The sequence below is a fragment of the Seriola lalandi genome, unplaced genomic scaffold, assembly GCF_002814215.2.
Source record: "Seriola lalandi dorsalis isolate HSWRI2012SDOR001 ecotype SW California unplaced genomic scaffold, Sedor1 jcf7180002054801, whole genome shotgun sequence".
In the NCBI taxonomy this organism is placed as follows: domain Eukaryota; kingdom Metazoa; phylum Chordata; class Actinopteri; order Carangiformes; family Carangidae; genus Seriola; species Seriola lalandi.
The window spans coordinates 230,031-249,439 of NW_019525354.1; the positions used below are offsets into that span (position 1 = coordinate 230,031).

The window sequence follows — 19,409 nt, forward strand, 5'->3', positions numbered from 1 at the left end:
TACACACTCAACAATGTACAGTGCTCTGACGTACTATTCTAAACCTGTCACATAGATGAGGTCCTTTATACCCCAAGATGTTGATTAAAAGCGTTTTTATACTGATTTTCTTTCTTCTCACTTGTTCGTTTGTACAATGCTATCAACCTCTCCAGACCTCATCTGAATTTTGCCAATTAATAGCCAGACTAATGAATACTAATTATATTCAGCGGGAGTTGGGGTGGAGGTCTGGACGCAAGCATCTCAAGGTTCATTGCTACACCAAGGACAAATTCCTATTCAGGAAGAGACCACCAGAAAATTCAGTGATGTCATACAGTTGACCCAAACAGGCACAGAGTTTTATTAAATGGATAATGTGAGATAATTGGAAGTCAAGTGTAACAGTCAAGTGGACTTCAAAAAAAAAAAGAGAAATGTTCTACTTCTTTTGCAGGGTGAGCTAAAGAGTTATATCATTAGGCAGCAAAACGATTCTTAGATTTTTTTTTTTTTTTTTTTTTACCTTATTCCACCAAGTGAACTTTACTATTCTACTATTGTAGCGTTTAATTGAACTTTTATTTGAGCTTCTTTGTTTTATGCACAACTGGCCATTCGCAAAGCCGCAACCTCCTTAGTTACCGTTGCCAGGAGGAGTAAATGAGGAAATTTTTTTAACATTATTTCATTAAGATATTTAATTCATAAGTCTGTCTCCCTGTTTTGCTTACATTCTTGGATAGATGATGTGTGATGATGTGCTCTACTCATTCTTGCTGTGGCCCCATGCACAATGCTTCAGCATGTGGGGGAATCCGTATATTGACATGCCTGCCATGTCTAGTCATGGATATTAAGTTAGGCTAGTGCAGTTGCTGTCTGGAGGATGGATTTCATAAATTGTCTATTTATTTAAAGTATTATTATTTCATATATTTCTGTTTACCATATCTGTTTACAATTGTTCTAAAAACTCTTACTTTCGTATGAAACTCTTTGTATGTTTGTGCACATGTGGAGTAATATTTATTGAGTTTCAGAGAGGTGCAGAGGAAGGGCAGGTTATGAGGCCGATCATCACGACCGCATGATGTGCTTAGCGATCTAAAGTACAATTAGATCTTAATGCAGCACACTTAAGCTCATCACAAATCCAATACCAATCAGTGATGTCCTTGGCGCTAAAATGGAGGCCTGTTTAAGATATTGATCAGACACTGCGTTGCTGATGAAAGTGTGGCGCAAGTTGTTTTACAATATTGATTAGTGGAGAACAAGGGAAGCTATTTTCTGCAGAAATGGTGTCACTCCGAACCTAACCACAGCAATTCTGCACGCAGTCTTTGAGGGGCTGCAAATGAGTGTTTGTAGTGGTTTCATATTACTGTAGTTTGCATCATATTAAAAACATTTTTGGAATCTTTTGGTACCACATGTAAATGAATGGGATGGGCATGGTATTTTATATTGCAAAAATATATATTAAAGATGTTTGAATTCCATTCAAATCTATTTCATTATAATCTAAAAGTCTCAAAGTGAAATCTCAACTGAAAATCCTCAAATAATGCTGGGTTGCTGTGAGTAATGTGGGGCACAGAACACTTCCTCAGGGCATGGATGTTTATGGATAGTCTTTCACTGTTTCCTCTTTGATATCTGCTATTGATTTTGAGCTTCATACTGTAATAGCCCTGGGGGTGTGGATCACTGTGCATGAACACTGTTTTTTATATTATTCGTTCTTCCTCATTCTTAAACCCCTTGAAGAAAATAATAGAATCTTTCATGGCATCTTATAACACACAAGATCCCACTACAGTTTTAGTATTATGTAACAAATTCTACAAAGATTATAGCCATATACCGTACATCATCCTTTATAATCATTAGAATACTGATTACTGAGGGATCAATGGCTATGTAATTGTTTTTAATCTATATAATAGTGGGAGTTTTTTTTTTTTTTATGCATCTTGATTTTTAATAATAATAATACATACCCAGAACTCATACTACGCTTAAACCTCAGTTGATTTAGTTAGATTAAAACTATTTTTCCAAAGAGTGGAGAGAATCTACATATTTCTAGCCAGCATGAGTCTATTTTAAAGATTTGGACTCCATGTAATAACTGACTGTGAGTCAGTGTTGCGTTGTATTTGTATGCTTTGAATGAGAGTGACTTCCTTCAATTTCTTCATTATTAAGTGCTGAAATCCACAATGTGTTTTCTCTCTTTTCAGCAGTATCAGAAATCCAATGTGTTTTGAGGGTTTTTACACATATGATGTATTATTGCAGTAGAGCAGATTTCCCAAATTCCTTTCTATTTTTATTTATTATTTGATTCGATTATATCCGACGTGTTGCTCATCTGTCATTTGTGTTTGATTTTACAGCAACTGATGAGAGAGCGTCAGCAGATGGCCAGTCGTCCATTTGCCTCAGTTGCTGTTGCACTGGATGCCAGGGGAGAGGAAACAGAACTGTTGCAGCCTGTGGTTGATGTGAGTCCTGCTCGCTTGCTTACGTACACACACACACAAAGATTATTTATTATCAAATTCATGTCAATAGCAGCTGTAACTTCTTGCAAGAGGAGTCCATGCCGATGGCCTGGCACAAGACCTTGAATATATACATTCTTGTCATTTTGATTACTGTCATGTCATGTTCCCAAATTCTACCAGTGAAGCACCAAAACGTTTGACCATACGACGCCCATTATGTCAACTTTGCAGTGGCATCTCTTACTAGCTTCTGACGCACAGAATATCAGATAGTTTTGTAGTGCTACATAATTAGACCGTATTGTACTGTATTCAATCACTTCATGCCCTCTACTCACAGTATGTCAGCCTTTTATCCACTCCCCACATCAATCAGGGCTGAAGACTTGAGACATTTTTCAATTGCTGTTGAGAAAAATATCTTTTATGTGAAATGATGTCATTATGCCAAGATTTTTTTAAAGATTTATATGGATTTTTCAAAGGTTTTTTTTTTTTTCATTCTTGTAGCGAAGGAAAGATGGTCACTACTTTGAAAAGCATCACTGAAATCAAGAGGGATTGCTCTGCTACTAAACTAATCACATCAGGGTGTTTTCTACATGTGTATTTTAATACATGTTTTCATTTTGCTTAATTTATCCTCTTGGGTCATTTACTGGGAATATGCTGAGTAGTGTTTTTTCACTCAAAATTTAATTAATTTGTTATTTATACATAGGATGCTTAAAGACTTTTGCAACTATGAGTTATTTTGTTCTGTCCAGGTGCTCCTACTCCTCTTTATTTCTAAGAAGTGAAAGCCTCCCACGTAAATAGAAAGTAGAGAAGAAGGCTGGCAATAATTACAGTCTGGGGGCTCAGTGCCACATGGGATAAAAGCTTAGTTTAAACCAATATGGAGAGCTACATCCTCAAATTGACATCGGACTACCAACAGTGTTTTCTCAGCCGGGGCCATATCTGGTTCACCTACCGCTGAGAGACATAAAATCACTGTAGCAACCAGCAAAGAGGCACTACATTAGCTATTAGTGTAGCTCTGAGTGGTACTCACCATGCATTATGGTATTGTGAAGGGCAATGTAAAGAGCAATGTAAAGAGAGGAAAAACAATGTTTCTTAGCTGTCTGAGTGCACTTTATTGGTGTACTTCTAAAGCACTGAGGTGTAGTCTGAACCTGAATGATGCTGGAAACCACTGATTTGCCTTGATTTAAGGAAACTGTTAATTACATACTTGTCAGTGGGACACGTCTTATTTAATCATTTATTCCAGTCCTACCTTTCCCGCAGAAAAAACAAAGAAGGTGTTCTTGTTATAAAGTGTATTAAGAAAGTGAAGTGACTTTGCATCCACTAGAGATTATTGCTTTGAAAAATGTCCCAAGCTGTTTTGGAAATGATAACTGGAAGAAAAAAAAAAAACATCATCAGCCTCCTGTTTTTCGACCCTTTCAAGATGCAGAGTGAACCTGTGGATGCTTGACTTTCAGTTTCACTTAGATGTCCATGCAGGCTTTTAAAGAAGTTACTATATAAGTATAGTTGAGTTTATAGTGAAAGCACCTGAGAACTTTGGAAAAGATTTACATACCATACCCAAAATTATTTTCAAACAAATTAGTATGCAGAATGCTTTACATTAGCACCTACTGGAGCAAAACATAAACTACAGTGTAAATGCAGCATACAATGGTACAAGCAACTTTACTGCCTAATACATCGCCTAAATGTATTTCAACAACATTTATTAGTCACAGTAAATGTATCATGCATCTAACCCTAACCCTGATCAAGCAACTCAACTAAATGTTGCTTGGTTAATCATTTACATACCAAATTTTCCAAGTAGTTCTATAAATCATTTTATTCTCCTTTAAGCTTCCGGCTGTTAAAACAATTTGCATTAAGGAGGGATGCCTATAGCTGATATATTTGTATATATTTTTAAGATATGGAAGGACATTATCATATTCTGCCAGTGTATTTTGGACTCATTCCTTGAGGAAAAAGCAAAATCTACATGGTTTTCGAATGTGCAAATGCATATGTAGGACCAAATACAGCTCCATCACATGCCCTGCTACCAGCTGAAGGTGAACCATATCATATGAGCGTAATTCTCTTTTATAGAGGTTAATTGGTCAGCATCTGGCACCACTTAGCTGTTGGAAGTATTTGTTGGTGTCAAAGAGGACACTGATGCCATGCAAGCATCACTGGTTTCCTATTTGTTTCACCAGCTCTGTTTTTACTCTGAAGTCAGTCCCACTCGTTCACTGCTTTAATGCTTGCAGTACAGGTCAGTTTGGAAATCTGATACTTGCTTCAAGAGTTTGATGCAGCCTGTACAGGAAACCAGACGCAGAAGGGCTGCAGTGGCAGAATTACCCCTCACGCCCTCTTTGACACATGAAAACATCTAAGACCTAATTCTCTGACTGTACTGTCAGCACTGATCTCACTGCATTAGTTAGTACCAGCTTGCTGTCACTAAATCTTTGCAGAAACTCCAGCTGGTCTGAGAGAAAATTATAACTGCCTTTGTGCCCATTTCCTACATTTTTTGGTTGGTTTAAGCCCCCAAGAGATGGACATTGCTTTTAGTGACCAAGATGTCAGCAGCTGTTGGACAGAGAGCCAATCGGGCCCCAACGCTGTGAGCCTAGGCCTCGATGTCACAGATGTCTCTATTCACTGTGGCCGGCATTCAACATATGGAACCACTAACAGACAGCGAGTATGATGGATGACACCTGTCAGCAGGGGGAAAGGAAAGGAGATGTATGTGTGTGTGTGTGTGTGTGTGTGTGTGTGTGTGTGTGTGTGTGTGTGTGTGTGTGTGTGTGTGTGTGTGTGTGTGTGTGTGTGTGTGTGTGTGTGTGTGTGTGTGTATCCATGTTTATGCGCTTGGATGGTTATGAATGACCATAATACAGTCCTCGCGCTTGATTAATGCACAGTAGAAATGCAGGCTGAATAAACTCCCTTTGGAAGATATGAAAATGGACACGCTGGTTCTAAAAAACCTTGACGTTATGATTGAAATGAAATGGAATGAGTTATTAATGTTTTTACTTTCCTCCGCATTGCCGGAATAGCTCTGTGATGCCAGACTAATAAAAGCATTTCACAGAGAAAATGAGAGGGAGCAAGAAGAAAGGAGGTGGTTTATCCTTGCTATTATTACTGCCATTCACACAAACAAATACGTGTTATTTATGCTATTAATGCAAAAATCATAGCAGTGGTGTGACAGTGCTTACGTAGTTCTGCGTAGTTCCCAAAAACTGCACAACAAACAATATAATGTGACGTAATGGTATGCTCTAAGGTCATGTCATTTGGACATGTAATTGAAAGTCCCAATGGCCAGCAAGTTACTTGTAAAAAATGCCACAATTTATATTGATATTAATACTAGAGATATTATGAACTTTATGTATAATATGTAAATTAACAAATATTTCCAGATTTGCAGTAAGGCAGTGTAAACAGAACCGAACAGTCACACTTAGGCTGATGATAATATGGACAATGTAATTGAAGGAGCTATTTGCAAGTATTGCAATTAACAGCTGTTAAATGACCTGTCTTTGCCGAGAGCTTTAGCAATCGTTGCTACACTGACTCGGTATCGGAAAGTGATGAGATAGGCATGCCATTCATGATGACCTTGCGATGATTAATATAAAGACTGAATCAGTATTTCCACATTATGCCATACAGCAGTGCAACAGCTTCTGTTACAACGTCTTACAAACCACAGTTTTGACTCAGTGTCACTAATTTGTTTGGAACAGCATGTTTAACCCAGTGATCCATGTAAGTATGGCGTACAGTGGAATCTACTTTAGTCAAAGTTCAGCTTGGGTTAAATTAGCTCCCTTGCACGAATGTAGCTCATATAAGCTATTCATTAGGAGAATCACTTGAATGGTCATGAAATGGCTGGCAATTTAATTGCCCTCGTATGTCGGCTGTAGATCTTGTATGCGCCTCTAGATCATGAGTGTACCTGGGCAGATGCATGAGAATGTGTTCTGATGTGGAATAAGTAAATGCCTGTGGCACAGAAACATGTCTTTCATTTACAGTGCGAGTCATACATTTGAAACTGAATTTTAGCCTCCCTACATTTGCTTTAACATTGTGCTGATGAAGGTTTTGATTCACTCAGAGAATTCGATATTGTATCTAGTAGATGTAGATCAGAGGTAACTAGACTTGATGTACAGTCTTGAAGATACTTGAAGCCCCCCAGTTGATCCAGGGATGCATGTAAATTGTTTTTTTTTTTAAGTACACACTATATTTTAATGAGACACAGAGAAAGGATGGGTGAAATCAGTCACAACTAATTAACAATTACAGTTTGTGTTGGTCCCGTTTAGTTGACTTTCTGCTAGTACTTTGGTCTACCCCCTCCATTTTCTTTTCTAATTCTTCACCTTTGTCCTCCTTTCCAGTCTCCTCATCTTTCTGTCCCTCTGTATTAGTTCCAGCTGATTAATACTACAGACAAATGGAAAAAAGGCTGGGCCAATGTTGACAGCATTCATAACCCCAGGAAATTATTTGAATTCTGCAAATAGGGCTCTCTTTTGATGAAGGACAAATCCAGTACCACTCAGAATTAATCTTTCAATAGCATGTGTATGAAGCTTTGCCACATTTGTGCATTAAAAACGTGTCAAACAGTGAGTTGAAATATTTACTCTTTTGGCTTGGCTTGTATGATAAGGATTGTGATACATTGTACAAGACATTTGACATTTCTTGTTTGGTCTTCTTATCCATTGTGGGCTTTGAAATGTTCATTCATACTGTCTGCCTGTATGATGAGGTTCATCGTGTTAAACAGCTTTGTGCTTTTTGGTTATAACTACATAGCTAAAGCCTGGTGCAAATGACAACACTCTCAATCTCACCGAGTAACTAAGAAACAATCTGCAGTTGTTAACTATGGCATTTGAAATGGCAAACTTAATGAGCAGTCGCTCGGGAAATGACACTGCATGCTGCACAGGTAACAGGATTGCTCTTACGTTTGATCAAAGGACTCCGCGCAAAAAAGTGCCAAACAGTACTTTGACAGTTATTTACATAAGAGTTTTATATCGTTTTTCATTTGACGACTAAAACAAATCTACATCGAACATGCTCACTCTATCTTTTGTACTTACCATGCTGTATATATTCAGCACATCAAGGCTTTTAGAGTTAATGCCTGTTCAAAATACACAAGTGAGCATCGGTGTTTTGTTTTTGCTGTTTTCACAGGGTGAAATATACAACAAATTCCAATGGAACTTGTTAATACAAATTACTACATCCCGCTCCTGATTCTCTCATGTTTTAATGCATGTGCTTGTGCATCCCCATTTCTCTCCCATTTCACTGCCTCTTTCATCTCCATTTTAAATTCAGGCAGACACAAAGGGGAAAAAAAAAGTCACTTCTATTCAGACATTTTATTATTCCCAATTTCTATCCCCTCATCCAAGCCATGCTGTGAAACCCTTGACATTCATTATCAGGATGACATGTTTTTCACGCTTGAGATGAGCAGTTTTGGCCATTAACTCCGAGGGTAGGTCATTGCGTAAACACGTAGACTGTCTGACAGGGACACACTCAAGTGTTTTTGTTGTGTGACCGATCAAACCATTTGTCTCAGGAGGAGGGAGTCGCGTGTTAAATGCAGCAACTCCAGCAGCTAATAACGGCCACCACTGGTCTGCTGATCCCAGGTTAAAAAAAAAAAAACAAAGGAAAGCAAATTCAACATCACATGTGCCATTACAGAAAACAACTATCAGGGAATTTGCAAGTGTGACTGTCACATCACTTGGATTAAAGCTTGAATGTCAAAGCAAAGTTATGAATACTAAGAGGTCATGGGTCAGTTAAGTAGTTTTCAATGTTGTCTGTCATTTCCTCACAAACGACTATTTTGGGTTATTCTTTCATAGTAGTGGTAAAAAAAAATGTTTTTCCCTCTCGTCTTAGGGTGTCCCTAAACCTGTTGCGATGGAGCCATGTTCAGGAGGGAAAGCTGCTGTGTTGACAGTCCTCATGTGTCTGCCCTCTGGGCCCTTAGGCTTACCTCCACCAGGACAGTCAGGTACAGTAACGACACCGACTCTAACCATTTCTCTTGTTATGGTAAAAAAAAAATTTGCAGTATAAATGTGAAGTAAGTCAATCCAACAAAAATTCAATTTTCTACTAAAATCTACTAAAAGCTGACATCTGTAATCTTCTCTTTTAGTTATTATATATTGCCTCTGTATCTAAATGGTGATGCATGTTACCAGCCATTTGTGTTTTTGTGGATAAAGCAATTACTGGAAATTGCCTGTTTTTCACCACTTTCATGTTTATCTTGCTTTTTTTCTCTTCCCTTCTTCAGGACTCATCGTTGCCAGTGCACTGATAGACATTTCACAGCAGAAACCAACAGATTATAAGGACAAGTCCCAGGCTTTAAAGAATCGAAAAGCCCTTCCCCCTGCACACCAAGGCACGTGCGTCTGAGTCTCGACCTGTCAATCCATTTGGTCCTTTTTTCTTTTTTTTTTTTTTTTAATATATATATACCATCTGAGGTCATATGAAGGTCCCAGTTGGAAACCTTTCCAGAGACGAGAGATGGCTACATGTAGGAGATTTCATTCGGCTGCTACCACTGAAGTTTTAACGTCCCAAGAGCACAACCCTCGTTACCTTTCTGTCCCCCTCTTGCTCTGTTCTGCATACGTCAACCTCAGAATTACTCCTCCAACCTCTGCAACAGCATCCTCCACTTACTGGGCTCTAACCTCCTCCCTTTAGCTTGGACAGTCATCATAGCAAAAACATAGTTTCTGCAAAACTGCCTGATCAGCGACATTAGAGACTGATGAATTAGGAGGATCTGCACCTATTGAAGCTTCAGTCGTGAATATTTTTTGACACCTCATCGTCACTTGCCCAGCATGAGGAATAATCAGAGGTGTCTGTATATTAGGTTATATCAGAGTTGAACTGATTTCCCTCACACCGTGTTGGAAAATAAAAACAGACTGAATTGAGAATGGCTGGTAGATATCCAGCACATGCTGCCTATGGGGTTTTTCTTTTTCTTTTTGCTTGCCAACAAGTGGTATTCTATGGTGCTAAAGCATTTCATCTTTATGACAAGCCTGACTCTGAACTCAGTCTTTGCTGTATGAACTGAATTCATTCTGCCTTGTTTTTTTGGGGTTTTTTTTAAATTATTTTGTTTGTTTGTTTGGAAAAAGCTATGCGCTAGCTAGGCCAGGACTCTTTTTTTAACACCTCGCGACCACATGATAGTGTTTTGACAGAGTATTTTGTCACACCACTTACACCGATTCCCATTAATAATCTCTTTTAGCATTTCCTGTACATAATGTATGATCCACCCAGCTGAAGCTAAAGTCTGTATTTTCTGTGGAATACATGTACAAATGCTGCAGAGACATGAGTCTGCATTCACTACCGGCGGCATGTGGGTGAAGACTGCAAAACCAGAGGAGGCCCGAACAAATCATCAGCCGTCGAAAGTAAAGCATGGAAAACTTAAGAAAAGGTAGATGGGTTTCATTAAAAAACTGGGAAGTTTCATTCAGTACTGAAGAAGTCACAGAAACGCACAGAAACATGGGAGTTCTGGTAAATCCTTTACTGTAGTTTCTAATTGTATAATTTTGCTGTGCAACTTGGTCATGAGGCTTTTGAACTTGCCCTTGGATTGATGTGGTGGGTGGATGCCATTTAGGAGAATGACTCCGCTTAACAAAATTAGACCAGGGACATCATGCTCCTCTGGCTGTTTACTAGTTTGTTTTTTAAGTTTTTTTAAGAGTCCTCTAAAGCTATGACTTTATTTCCATCTTTAAGTACGAGGAGTTACGTTACCTTTTATAATGCCTTGGCTTTCCATGAACTACGACGGGGGGGGGGCTTGTTGATCTGCAGAATTTTCAAAGCTGTCGAACATTTTTAGCCCCTGACTCCATCTCAAGCTGTACAGTGTCTTGTTGGAACAAATGTGAGTCTTTGTCACTCTTATCTCTTGAGATTTCATGTGTGTGTCAGGTTTTTATGACAGAATGGCAGGAGATTATCATTTATTTTAGGCCTTGTCACCTGTTACTATTATATCTATGATAAATTGTAAGTCTTTTGCTACACTTGTGAAAAGAGCATTTCTGTTAATATTTTTTGTTTTGATATTTAACAGATTCCTGTGTAATAGCGCATTTAACTTGATTTTATTCTCGACTTAAATCAGTTGTTTTAATGTCAACTCTTTTTGAATTGTGCATCTTCAAGGACTATATGGGCATTGTCTTGCTTTTTGTTGCAAAGTGGTCATTATGATGCATTTCATAAGGATAGTATGCCAGCTAATGTGTTTTTACTTTGTGTTTGTAGAGTAATCCTATAACAGTGTCATTACACAGGAATCAGGGTCTCACTGTACCGTGAAAAAAAAGATGAGAAACTGCATATCAGTAATCTTTCAGTGTATTTTAAAGATGGACAACATGCCAGAAAATAAAATAAAAAAAAAAAACAGACCTGAAATCATTTGTGCACTTGTGTCTTTTCACATACATTAATTATTGTACAGACATTGAATTTTACAGCACATTTCTTGTCTTTCCTCTGCTTCTTTGTCTCCGTCTGGTGCTTAATGCCTCTGAAGCTTAAACATCCAATTTACAATTGTGGTCCGGTGCCCACTGTTCAGCAGTGGTTGATTGCCTCAGCTAAAGATAATTATTCCCTCTGAAAGTGACTGAGAGAGAAACCAAAAACCAGACTTGAATTTTGGTGTATTTTGTGTACGTGCAAGTTTCTTTTTTTGAACACATACAGTAAACACAAGCAATTGATAGTGAAAAAGGAAGCAAAAGTCAAACAAATTAACTTTTAGATTACATATTTTAATATTTTATATAAATACATATTTTACATTTGCCTTTATTTTCTCAAAAATGACATTATACTGACTTATAATAACAGTGGGCCAATATTAAAATTTAAATAACAACAGTAAAACAAACGAAAAGATAACTATCATTTTACTTATTTCAATTTCACTGTTAAGGTTAATCTCAAGCTAACCATGTGACAAATAAGAATTAGCATTAGCTTTAGCATCAGCCTGATATTAAAATGGTTTCATTGTATTGAGACCTGTCAGGACGCTGTTGAAGTGCGCCCTCTTTCACATTAATGGTTTGCATTTGAACAAAGATGTAAAGAAAAGGGATGCAGCCTGCCAAAGGGCTACTCTGGATAATCCTCACTTATACTCAACAATATATTTATTAGCTGCAAGCACCTGTGGAGAAAAGCCATTAATAGTCTGAAGGGGTACTCACCATGTAGGTTATTATAATACCGCTGATGGCAAGAAAACCTGTCAAGATAAACCCATTTCGTACCCCTAAATGTGAAGGGCACATGTACTTGTTCTTTATGACTTTCTCTTCATATTTCAGATTTTACACTATGTCCCAGATAGACAAACATTTTCTCTCGGATTTCATGCTCCATAGTCAATAAAACATGCTGCTTTTAACTCTCTTCAATACCAAGCATGCACTTTGAACACAGCGCTTTTTGACCTGTACTCAACCCATGTCTGTTAAAAGAGAATCTACGTGCCCCGTGTGCACCTCCAGCACACGTTAACAGTGAGGTGACAGCTCTGGAGGTGACGGGTGGTCTTAAACCATCATTGTGCTTTGCAATTTTGTGGTGTTTGTGACAGTCAGTTGAACATGTGAAGTTCTGTATGACTCCCATAAATCCTCTCCCGCTGTTTCAGTGATACTGACAACAAACACTATGAAATGTTTTCAAAATAGGTCCTCTACTGCAATTTTTTGCCTTTTGTGCCGCAGCCAGTATAGTCACATAATAACTAATGGATGTTAAATAAGTGAAACATTGTACAAATGAAATCGCTAGAAGCATTGAGAATGGTTTAGAGAAAATCACACTGAAATATTCAGGATAGAGAAGAAGAATCCTCGATTATAATTGTATGTAGATGGATGCAAAATCTTCACAACATGAGTGAGGCTTTTTGCCAGGCTGACATGTAGCTCATACACTTTTTAAATACATGAGGGAAACTGGCTGCCAAACTGTCAGTAAATATTAACACTAACATTGGTTTTAAGTGGTAGTGTCTCTGACTCCTTCTCATCAAATTCGCATGATGTTTTTTCTGAGGTTTGTCTATGTATATAATCTATTTTCTGTTACTATTTCTTCATGTTTTTCTTTCCCATGTTGTCCTCTGTCCATTTGATGACCTCCAGCATCATAAGATGTCCAACATATCATGCATTACTAGTCCATCCATTCTCCTTCCAGCAAAAAAATAAATAATTTTGGAAAAGGCGGAATACGTTATTCCGATGGTGGCCCCACAGTGTGACTCAGCAGGGTTTCATTGATCTCCTCTCAGAGTGAGGAGTGAGTTTCCCAGCAGTTGTGAGAGTGCTTAGCTCCACTTTGTTGGCTGAAGATCTTACAGATATCCAATGCAACACACACAGTGTAAAGCTTTAAAGTTGTTTGCTTTTAAATGCATGTGCATGTCATTTTCTGAACGCGTCCTTTTTTAGAGAGTGTGAATAGCATTCGAGTTTTATACACTGTAAACCACTAATAGCTACATGTGAACCCAGTGTCTGAGAAATTGTCCAGGGAGCCACTAGAATCTGAGGCCCTTTGCATCAAACAGGTTGTTGGCTTTTCCAAGGTGTGACTGGCTGTTATTTTTCAAAATGACAGTTTGCCGAACAGAGGTCACTGCTAAGCACTTGAGAGGCATGTGCTAAAAATATTCAGAGTGACGGCTGTGCTGAACCGGAGTCACTGCTGGTGAACTGATGTCCAGTCTGGTCCAACCCTGATGGTCAAACTGTCTGGCAATTATTGAATGCTATTTTAATTCCACTTATTGATTATGTAACACTGTATTGGGTTTTCCTATTATGCTTTTGGCAGTTTACAATTTAATCATAATCATAATCAGGATATTCATCAATGGAACATGCCTTTTTCATTTTAGCTGCTTGGTCAGTTACAGTAGGATGCTATGACTTCCACCACATTGTACATGCAGAAACCACAGTCTTTGTCACAATAACACTTGAGGCTTTAGTACCAGTGTTTTTAGGACATAAACCTTAAAGTCAGTGTTACATAACAAACTTAATCAAACAGTTACAGCAATTTTGCAATGCTCCCTTCATTTAGGTTGGAATAGTCAGTTGTGCAACCACTTTTCTCAATCACTTGTTTGTTAAATTGTTGTGCATCCATGTCAGTCTGTGTTCTGTCCTTCTTAAAAATATGAGTTTCCTTTCTTAATGCCCTGAAAACATTTTAAAATGTTCCTGAAAGTAATTCAATAAAGAAAGAGGGGACTTGACCTTGTTTTTTTTCACAGGTTGTCACAATGCACCTAATTTAATTGCTAGATAGATGGCACTACATAAATAGATCTGGATTACCAGTTTGATTGTCATTCATGATACAACATGATAGGTTGCATTGACTGCATCATGGTTCACAAACACATGCAGAAATTAAGGCTCTCAAGTCTCCTGATTCACTTATGATGTGAGGGTATGGATTTTTTATTCCCGTTGTCTTGGTTAATCTCCAATCATACCAGAAGATGGTGATTAATCTGTCGCTTTCAGTCATAAATTATGAGGGTGTGTCAGAAGGCAAATCTGCCAAACCATCCAATATAATCCTATTGGATTTTTTCCCTGCTGGAAGGATTTGGATTCCAGTGCACATTGTAAATCAAACTGTCCAGGCCTTAAACTTCAGGAGCTATTAATGTCAGTGCACTTTACATGGTAACAGTGAGTGTAAAAGAAATGAACTGAAGGAATCTGTCAGGTCCTTTGCTGTATATCATTTATTGTGGATCATGCCTGCCACTGCCATCTCATCAACTACTGAACTTCACATTTTGAAGGATCAACATATTTTTGCTCAAAAGTTTTAGAAGCAAATATTATGTTTCTTTAGAAGCTGCCTATTTGTTTATGTCACTGCAATAATGTTGCCTCAATAATAAAGCAGAATCCTTCAGGCATCTTCTTCATTGTCACACATATGATACAGTCTATTGTAGTCTAATATGTGCAATACACTGTACTGTTGCAAAGCCATTATTATATCAGGTGTGTTTGCCTGGTTTGGCGTTAAGGACCAATACAGGCCTACTTTGGCCACATGCTGATACAAAGCTATTCAAAAAGTTAAGTGACACATTAACAACTGGTCTGTTCTTTCTACTCTACTTCCTTCCTTTACTTTCATGGAGACAAGTTTAAAGACCCAGTTTTTATGTTAACAGTCAGTTTAGATGTGTAGTTTGAAAGAAACTGACGGTCGATTCAGTAAAAGGTGTGGTTCATAAGAATTAAATTTAAGATGTAATAAGTTACAAAAGTTAAGTTTACAAAATGTGTTCCTATATTTGTTTTTACATTTAGGCGACTGTTAAATTCTTTTTGTCTTAATAGCACCCTGTATACCCTGCAGAAAATATCACTTGTTTACGCTACGTAGTGAAGCTAAAATTTCCCACATTTTTGAGAAGTTCCTTAACACATAGTAATTGAGCAGTACTGTGTGCTGCATTCAAGACATGTTGTCAATTTATGAAGAATGTAGTCATGAGTCACACGAGACAAATAAAAATATAGGCTAACATTTGTGATTTTTCATCATGGTACATATTTATAGCAGTTCGTTAGCAAAGTAAAGATGATATAACGAACTATGCTGGCCACATAGCTTATGTTTAAATGTCTGCGTTCATTGCGATTACCTAACTTGCATTGAACTATCCTCATAACTAGCCCTGCGCCACACCTGTGTGAGCCACTTGTCGCCAGCTTGAAGATAACTTAACAGTCAGAAATTCTTCATATATTCTCGGTTGAGGAGGATATTTTTACCAACCGGTCGGTAGTTAATCTTAAAACTTTAATGTACGTGCGGTATTACGTTAATAACACACATGCAACAAGGCGGGCTATTTAAACGGCCCGCTCTTTTGTTTTGTTAGCAATTTGCAGTTACCATTGCTACCGCTGGACATGTAGCATGATTGCATGTTAACTTTCCCTGCCAGTAATACAGTTACGTCGCTTCTGGATGGCGTTGTGGATCAATAATGCAGTTTTAGTTGCACTCCGTGTTAGCTCTTAGCCACAAACTTGCTTTTGAAATTGAAGGCGGTGGGCTCTCCTGGGACTGCGGAAGTCCGGTGGGCTTCCCTGGGACTGCGGAAGTCAGGACCACCCGGCTGAGATGTCAAAGGTCGTTGCTTCTCTTCAGCAAGGTAAGACATTGCTGGGTGCGTGTACAATGAGTTTGATATCTTGCTCTTTCCACTTTGTGTTTGTGTACCTGGGGTTATCCGTTTATGCCATGAGGCAGCTCTTCAAGTTACAGATGTGTTGGCAATTGCTGTTTGCAAAATTCTTCTTTCATGTTGGCACCTACATGGTAATGTACTGTTATGTGCAGTATTTGCTTGGTATTCTTTGTGACTGAGCTATTCTTCTTTGGTTGTTTGGCTTGTGCATTTTGTTATTTTGATTTACATGATGGTGAAAGATTGTATGGCATTGCATTGCATGAGTGTTGTGGCCTGGCCACCCTGGTTTGTCTGTTGGCCTTCTGGCTTCATGGCAAACAGTCACACAAGGTAGTCATCTTCTCAATTTCTCCACATGCTTTATCTGCTAAGCATGGACTTAAATCAATGTCCTTATATGACAGGCTGCTTTACTGTTTCTGATATCATAATTACATCTAACGTGCTGAGCTCCTGTTCTATGGATTATGTTGCCGCTGCACTCATTTGCACTCACTGCCATTCTTAAGCTTTATCGGTATACTGATGGTCATCTGCTGCTTATCACTGCTGCATAACATTTCAGAAGAGACTGCTCCAAACAATGTCTTTTCTTTTCTTTAGCTGAATATGTTTGAGTTAAGAATAATCACCTGCTCCATATCTGACATTTTTAAGCCTCTAGCAGCACAGCTGGATTGCTGGATTTAGATTTATCCATCTCAGTTAACTAAACAGTAGCCTATATTTTGCTTGTTGCCTGATTTGCGTAGCCAGGAGATGAGCCATGTGGCTGGTGTCTGGCTCTGTATCTAATTTGGCTTTGAGAAGGGCGCTTATTATAAACACAAAGTTTGCTCAACTGGAGTAATTTAAAGTATCATGTTTCTGTAACAATTAGCCACCAGCTGGTTGAACACCCATTTCCATGAAGGGCAGAGTCACTATGTCAAGGTCTCAGAGGTAACTCCTTTATATATGAAATATATTTCACTCTTCAAAAATATAAATAAAATATTGTTATTTTTATGACAGAACCCTTTTGCAGTAGGAGAAGACGAAAGCTAAAATGCCATTATGCAGTTAAAAAACTGAGTATTTTTTTGACAAAGTGGATGTTGGTGACTAGACCAAGAAGACACCATCTTAGGAAACATGTGAATAGGAGGTCAGCTACACTGACCAGAAGGAGAGCCTGCAGAGTTTGAAAATGAATGGACTTAAGTAATTTAAAAGGAAGCAGGAGCAAATTCTCATGGGGAGAGTCATTACTTTGATTGAGAACAGCTGGTGTCGTACTCTGTCTCACCCCAGGCTGCCCTTTGTGGAAATGGCGCTCTCTGTGGTGCTGAAATACTGGCTAAGTGGCACGACAGTCCACAGTTTTGTGCTTTGTATCACTCAGACAAAGACCTAGGTTCCTCAGCGAGGGCTTTAATTTTGAAAAGTTTAGAAGCCCCTTTTCCATCACAGGCCAAGAACAATGGTCCATCAGCGAGTCCTAGCATACACACTGTCCATTTGATCTCGACAGAGGATCGCTTGCAGACATGTAGAACCACTTTATTGGGATAACCATGTGCATTGCCTAGCAACTGCTACAGCCATTTGGAGGTTGTGCAATATTAACAGCAAACTTTTTATAGGGCCAGTAACAATTACAGTGGGTAATTTGCTTAGCTAAAAATTTTAATAGACATTTCTTAGCATCTTGAACTGAACCTTAGGTAACTTAGTTAATGAAAAAAAGAATAGGAAATTAGTGGGCCTGCGTTAAGTTCCCATTAACAAACAGTTATAATAAGAACAATTACAGTTTTGCTATTTTCCCCAGCTCATTTGTTGCAAATGGCAGCAATAAAAATCCCACCATATGATGTAGCCAGAAACAAATGGTAAGTCATTGGTTTGTTGTACCATGAAGACTGAATAGGCTACATCAATCTTAAATAACGCCATGAATGGCTTAATTCCTTCACCTGGAATACTTTTTCAAATCTGGTTGCTTACTGTGTAGCAGTCCTCAAATGATTATTTGTCAACATTTTTTGCAGTCAGTTAATTGTTTAAGTCATTCATTAGTTGCAGCCCTACTGTACAGTCTACACATTTCAAGAGCTGTACCATTGTCCTCAGCCTGTACACTCAAAGGTCATCTTCTCCAACTCTGTCATATTTACTCTAGTCTGTTTTCTTAATCCATCCAGGAATTTAAAAAGTTTTCAGCGTCTTCCATCTTTTCAGTCGTGTAGAGCTTATGGTTTTGGCTTCGGGGTGCAATCAAGGACCTGCATTATTATGTCTTATCTTTGCCCCTGCACTGCTCTGGAGAAGATGTGAGGGGAAGCATCTCAAAGTAACTGATGCCATGGAGTGTTTACTGTGAAAACTCGGGCACACCCACACCCTGACATTTGGGCACAACAAAAAAAGAGAAAGTAATGAAATGGAATTGCTGCTACTCTCCTGGTTAATGGAAAAGGAGAAATCCACATTGTAGTTTCGAGGTGGTGAAACAATGTTGCTGGAGAGGTCAAAGTTGCAGTAATTAGATGTGATCCCTACCAGGCAGTGCCGCTGTGATTGCACCGTTTTATCAGTATTCTCTTTTATCTATGCCAAGGGTGAACATTTGGATTGAGTAGAGCTGCTGTGGTTTTATAGTTGTGGGAGGGGGAGTCTCAAAACACTATCTCCCAGTCCTCAGGGCTTTATGGCAGGGGAACAGTAAACTTGGCGAGCAATAATATTTATCATAGGTTTAATGACAACTATTCTTGTTTCAAGGCTTCAGTCAACTACATTTTAACTATTCAGAAATGACACACCTAGTAATGTCATTCACACCCCCGAATGTAATAGTACTACAACCAGATGCCATGAATAGGTAATGGTTTTGAAATTTAACTGAAACAAACAAGCACAAGGATATTGAACAAACAAGCAAAAAAATTAGCCGTTAAACATTATTTTTGTTTTAAAATATAGCTAATACATTCAATAAATGGTCACAATGACTTGGTAGTCAAATTAGTGTCAAATGTCAAATTGTGATATCCCTTTTAAAGAATAATGCTGGTGATACACAGTATATTTTTTACTGTGTGCTCGTCCGTCTCTCAATACTTTGACTTCCCCATTCTGTCTGTGGCTTTCAGCTCCCAGCCCATTTATGTTACTGAAGATGTAAATCTTTAAAAAAAACGTCATGATGCATGCATGTTGATTTAAAAAAAAAAAAAAAAAATTTTTTTTTTGTAATATTCTAATACAGCTGGGCATTGGTTTTTAGCAAGCATTACTCAAACAGGAGTGAATAGGGAATTTGTGAGGTACTATTTTCAGCTGTGAATAAATCCCATTTGATGTTTGAGTGGGTATTTTTTTTTTGTAACCAAAGAAACATGTTAACCAATGCAACAGTGTGACTTATTTGTAGGTTTTTGAAACTACCAAGCTAAGCTAGCTGGCTGTTGGCATTA

The 19,409-nt window shown here is 38.2% G+C and overlaps 1 protein-coding gene across 1 annotated transcript in view; it reads left to right on the top strand.

Annotated features, from left to right (window-relative positions):
* Positions 1-11,099, top strand: part of atrnl1b (attractin-like 1b) — a 60,528-nt gene extending 49,429 nt beyond the window's left edge. Inside the window, exons 27-29 of the mRNA XM_023426038.2 lie at positions 2,388-2,495; positions 8,514-8,628; positions 8,917-11,099. Coding sequence (XP_023281806.1) covers positions 2,388-2,495; positions 8,514-8,628; positions 8,917-9,041 — 348 coding nt within the window. The 3' untranslated portion in view covers positions 9,042-11,099. The remainder of the gene's footprint in view (positions 1-2,387; positions 2,496-8,513; positions 8,629-8,916) is intronic.
* The last annotated feature ends 8,310 nt before the right edge of the window (positions 11,100-19,409 follow it).